At 39.8% G+C, this 6,028-nt stretch overlaps 1 protein-coding gene across 1 annotated transcript in view; it reads right to left on the bottom strand.

Annotated features, from left to right (window-relative positions):
• Positions 1–659: 659 nt before the first annotated feature.
• Positions 660–6,028, bottom strand: part of LOC124774092 (ubiquitin-like modifier-activating enzyme ATG7) — a 107,293-nt gene continuing 101,924 nt past the window's right edge. The window contains exons 12-13 of the mRNA XM_047249454.1: positions 1,155–1,274; positions 660–844 (exon numbers count right to left, since the gene is read on the bottom strand). Of these exons, the coding sequence (XP_047105410.1) occupies positions 809–844; positions 1,155–1,274 (156 nt within the window). The 3' untranslated portion in view covers positions 660–808. The remainder of the gene's footprint in view (positions 845–1,154; positions 1,275–6,028) is intronic.

The following is a 6,028-nucleotide window of genomic DNA, read 5'->3' as shown; positions in this document are numbered from 1 at the left end:
TTGAATTTCTAATTTATGTGCTTATCGAACACTCAACACATTATCATGATGAGTGCTTGTCTTTACTCAAATGAATTTTTATATTCCAACAAGGATTTTCCATTATTGTTTTAATACTAGCATATTACAAAACCTTGAAATGCAATAGTACCCCTATCACGTATTCTCACTGTGCAGATGAATATCTGGCATCCGTTTATGGTTGAATGCTTTCCTCAAAAACTAATCTCAGCATTCTGTGAGTGTCAGTCAGAACAAGATGTTCTTGTGATTGTTTAACATGAACTGAGAGATACAACTGGCTGTCTGTCAGAGATGTTATTTGCTGTTGGAATGCTGGGAAGTGAACCCTGCAAAAATTTACCATCAACTAAAGGAAGTGTATAATGATACAGTAATGAATGAACAAAAAGTAGAGAATGATGTGAAACATTAAACAAATATACCTGACTAAACTTGACACACACACACACACACACACACACACACACACACAAATATATACACCTCTGCCAACAGAGTAGCAAGCTTTTTTGGTATAAACATCTTTGTACAAGAGATGCAAAAAGTATGGCTGCAATAGTACTAACAGTTTTCACAGAATGTGTGATGGTTGACAGGAAATCTAAAAGGAAACTTTGTAAACAAATTATATAATATAAAGTCCAAAATTTGCGGCATGTTTATTGTGAATAAGACTAGCAAACTTTTTACTGAGCATCAAACCGAGGTAAAGCAGCAGTCTGAAAATGAAATATAGCAATGTATTTTAATTACATGCATCAGAGCATGAAACATATGCTATCTCTTATTCTGTATCACTCGTGTCACTGAGCTCCCACACCTGAAACAGAAAGCAAGTAGGATGTCAGTCTTTATTGCCATATGTTGTGGAGTAAGTGTGACATTACACTAGAACATTAATCAAAGCATAATTTTTTTAATATTTTCTCTATGACAAAAGTAATACAAAAATTCATAAAAACTGTAGGAAATAAAATGTAGAACTTTTGTGTATTCAAATGTAAAATCTAGCCCATGACACTGAAAATTACAGTGAACTCTTTATCTTTTATACCCTCAAAAATTAGTATGTCAGTCAGTACATGGCTGATAATCAACTAACTTAAAATACAAGGGGAAAATATCATTACCTCTGCATCTTCACTCTTTTGGTGTATTTCTGTGAGGCCTGTGAGATCTTCCAGATGATGAGGATTGTTAAAAGCTGCCATCAAGAAAGCAAATCCTTGCTGCTGATATTCTTGAATCACCTAAAATTGCATAGGAAATGATCAGAAACTATTGCAGAAGGTACTGGGTGAAAATGTCAGAGAGAGAATGTAAAACACACACACACACACACACACACACACACACACACACACACACACATGGCTATACAAGATAGTTGTTTCTAAGAAAAGATTTCCATATTCATCTTAACAACAGGCTACACCTGAATGTGGTATGACAGTGGAGGAGAAACCAGATGATATACATAGAATACCATCCTATGTTTCATAAGTGTTGCCTCTCTTCAGAATCCAAAGAATGGACCTGCTCAGTAAGAGCTCTGGGATCTAACATACATTTGATTATGTTTCCTCGATTGTTCAATCTATATTATGCTGACAGGCAAGAGAAAATGAGATTTTTCAGGCATACGTTATGAGAAGAAAACATGACATTAGAATGTAAGCATGTGTATCACAGTTAACTAAACTCAATAGTTACGTTTAAGACCAATGAACAAACATGATTGCACCAGATTATGAGCTACACAAAATAGTAATACACAAATTCAGATTTGGATGACATTGGGTCTTAAAAGGTGAAATTGACATAAAATAATTAAGGTAAATACATTCATTGCAGTCTTCTGAAGCAAACAACATGCAATACTAGATGGAAATATTCAGTAACATCAGATCCACTGAAACAATTTATTTTAGACATGCTAGAGTAGGTAGGTTTAGAGCAGAAATTCCAGGCCTATCTTAATGCTGCTACTTACAAAGTAATAGCAGGACTACTTAAGTTGATCAATTACATCTAAAACACACAAGATTGTAATTTTAATGAATGTAGACACATCAAAAAAACTTTTGCATCACCTCGGTTCCGAGAGTTCCGGAACCTGTACAAAAAATTGGAATAGAGATCAACATAAACATCATTTCCACCCTTTTTATTGCTCATGAAAACCACAAATTGCATGTTGTACCACCATACAGCGAGATCTTCATAGGTGGTGGTCCAGATTGCTGTTTACACCGGTACCTCTAATACCCAGTAGCACGTCGTCTTGCATTTACGCATGCCTGTATTCATTGTGGCATACTATCCACAACTTCATCAAGGCACCGTTGGTCCAGATTGTCCCACCCCTCAACAGAGATTAGGCGTAGATCCCTCGGAGTGGTTGGTGGGTCACGGCATCCACAAACAGCCCTTTTCAGTCTATCCCAGGCATGTTTGATAGGGTTCATGCCTGGAGGACATGCTGGCCACTCTATAGTCGAGCATGTCATTATCCTGAAGAAAGTCATTTACGAGATGTGCACGATGGGGGCGTGAATTGTTGTCCATGAAAATGAATGCCTTGCCAATATGCTGCTGATATGGTTGCACTATTGGTCGAAGGATGGCATTCACGTATTGTACAGCTGTTACGGCACCTTCCATGACCACCAGCAGCATACCTCGGCCCACATAATGCCACACCAAAACAGAAGGCAACCTCCACCATGCTGCACTCGCTGGACAGTGTGTCTAAGGCATTCAGCCTGACCGGGTTGCCTCCAAACACGTCTCTGATGATTGTCTGGTTGAAGGCATATGTGACACTCACTGGTGAAGAGAACATGATGCCAATCCTGAGCGGTCCATTTGGCATGTTGTTGGGCCCATCTGTACCATCTCTGCATGGTTGCAAAGATGGACCTCGCCATGGACATCGAGAGTAAAGTTGCACATCATGCAGCCTATTGCGCACAGTTTGAGTCATAACATGACATCCTGTGGTTGCACGAAAAGCATTATTCAACATGGTGGCGTTGCTGTCAGGGTTCCTCTGAGCCATAATTCATAGGTAGCGGTCATCCACTGTAGTAGTAGCCCTTGGGCGGCCTGAGCGAGGCATGTCATCGGCAGTTCCTGTCTCTCTGTATCTCCTCCATGTTCGAACAACACCGCTTTGGTTCACTCCGAGACGCCTGTACACTTCCCTTGTTGAGAGCCCTTCCTGGCACAAAGTAACAATGCATACATGATCGAACCATGATATTGACCGTCTAGGCATGGTTGAACTACAGACAACACGAGCCATGTACCTCCTTCCTGCTGGAATGACTGGAACTGATCGGCTGTTGGACCCTCTCCGTCTAATAGGTGCTGCTCATGCATGGTTGTTTACATCGCTGGATGGGTTTAGTGACATCTCTGAACAGTCAAAGGGACTGTGTCTGTAATACAATATCCACAGTCAACATCTATCTTCAGGAGTTCTGGGAATTGGGGTGATGCAAAACTTTTTTTGATGCGTGTGTGTATGTACAAATGCCGCCCTCAGTCACAAATAATTTTACATTGAATCATGCATTATTGAAAATAAAGCTAACTGTGACTGTACATATGAATGTTATCTTCATTAATTAATGAAACTCATTACATATGCAATGCTTAGAAAATGCTAATGAATAAAAACAAAGCCTTTCTCCCTTGAGGGTGCATCAAAAAGCACTCTTGTAATCTGAAGCATCATTTTTCCTTGGAGCACCTGTACATAAGGTTTGTGCAAAAAGATAAAAAGTACTATGTGAGTGCACTATACATGTAAGATAGTAAGTTCCTTGTCTGTTAAGGGAGCATTGTAGTGTTCACAAAACTGCCAAGTGATCTAGTACTTCAGAAAGCCAATTCATAGCTCCATGAAGTAAATGTGTGATTAAGGACGCCAGTTACTTAAAATGAACCTGCAGAGTACCCACACAGGTGAGTCAGATGCCTTGGAGAGGAATTATTCTCCAAGTCCATGTCATCTAAATGGAACTGTTCACTCTGCAGTGTTTCATAATGAAGAGATCCTTATCCTAAGCAGCTGTACGTGTGCTGTCGAGTCACCTTATAATGACTACCTCCTAGATGTTAAGAGTGAAGTGCATAATTCACAATGTACATCACATTATTTCCAGATACAAAGTAAGTATCTATGAGTACTGACAGACTGCCTGAAACTCTATACTCAATGCTCTCCTTGACAACAGAAGTCCTGCATCCACACTGGGAAAACAGGCGATCATAGTCTTCGAGACCAAGGAAGCTAGATTTTTGAAAATATGAAGTTTGTAGATTTTTCACGTATATGCGAGTATGCTAATGACAGCATTGTGAACCTTTTGTAGAAATTGCAGAGCTCTATTTACTGTTGTAGAAAGAGGTGAATGTGAATTGTAAGGAATGTTCAAATGAAAAGGTACAAAATTGTATAACAACAAAACCAGTTGAAATTTGATTATGTTGCTTTGGGATAAAGTACTGTGACATCTAGGAATGCGAAATGTGTCACCACCTCCCCCTAAAAAATTCAAAGCTGTGCCCAAAGCAGGCAAGGTGATGCCCACTGTCTTTTTCAGCATCCCAGGTCAGATACTCACAGAATTCCTTGAACACAGAAAAACCATTAATGTGGCATGCACTGCCAAATCCTCCGTAGCCTACACAAGTTTGTCAAGAGCAAATGGTGTGGGCTGCCCACAGTGGGAGTGATCCTTCTTCATGATAACGTGTGTCCACATGTCTCCAACTTCACACAAACTTTAATGGCCAAGTTCCAAGTGGGAGCAGCTTGAGTATCCGCCCTACAGTCCGGACATATAACCTAGTGACTTCCATGTGCTTTGGTCCATGAAAAAATATCTCAAAAGGAACCGCTTCAACTCGGACAGCAAACTGAAGGACACAATGGAGGACTGGCTCCTATCACAGCCACAGGAGTTCTAGGAACAGGGAATCCTTCAGCTTATGAAACAGCGGAATAATTGTGCTCAGCCGTCTGGTGATTGCTTTTGGATAAGTACCTTTTATTTTGAACACTCATCATACAATGGCATGTTATGGCCAAATGACTTGATACAACGAAACATATCTCTGTTCAAATAAACCAGGGAGTTGCTATGGGAATCCTGTTGTAGATGGAAACAGTGTGCAGCCATATTAATGTCAGTTCACTAAGAGCAAATACTGTACTTTAATATCCCCAATAATATCCGAACTGTACTGCTGCTGATTGGCAGTGAGTACCCTTCTCCCATAAATCAAATTGCCAGTTTTATATGATAAATGAGTGTTGGCATGCCTGGAGAGAAATGCCAGAACAACTAGTCAAACTATTACTGTAAGACTGTAACTAGTGGGAGTAGAATCAAGTTTTGGTGGGCAGCATATTCATCTGTCTTATTGATTGTCTTTCGGCAATATAGCATGCCTTGCCAGCTCCTCTCTTGAGCTATAAATACTGCTAGAAAATGATTAAGACGTCAGATCTATCTGTGGTTCCTAGTTTCCTCATATCCCACACCAACTAACATATGTAGGTTATCTTGACCATATTGTTTGCCATATGGATCTTCTGCCATACTTCATACAAAGTCTATGCGAAACACTGCAGTAGGTATGGCTCCAGACACATTAAAAACTTTTAGTTGCTCTATGTACAATAAAAACTGCTTTGGAAACTATGCAGCAGTTATGCCAATGTGCCACAACAATGTAGTCTCAGTCAATAGGTTCCACATCTCTTTCACATCTAACCATTTTTAAGGTATTTTCAACTGTCATGCTGCAGATGTGATGCCATGCTGGAAACAACAGCTGTGACAAAAAACATATTATTAGTGCCCAAATCATTCCAGAAACTCCACCATGCTTCAAAGTTGGCAGAACACCGGCTGAATTGTATCCTTCTCCCTGTGTTTCCTACATGTAGTTACCATATTGGCCCGATAATAAGTTGCCACTACTTGTA

Source organism: Schistocerca piceifrons, chromosome 2 (genome assembly GCF_021461385.2).
Source record: "Schistocerca piceifrons isolate TAMUIC-IGC-003096 chromosome 2, iqSchPice1.1, whole genome shotgun sequence".
Classification (NCBI taxonomy): domain Eukaryota; kingdom Metazoa; phylum Arthropoda; class Insecta; order Orthoptera; family Acrididae; genus Schistocerca; species Schistocerca piceifrons.
Note: the sequence above shows the minus strand (reverse complement) of the source record. Positions and strands in the feature narration are given on the sequence as shown.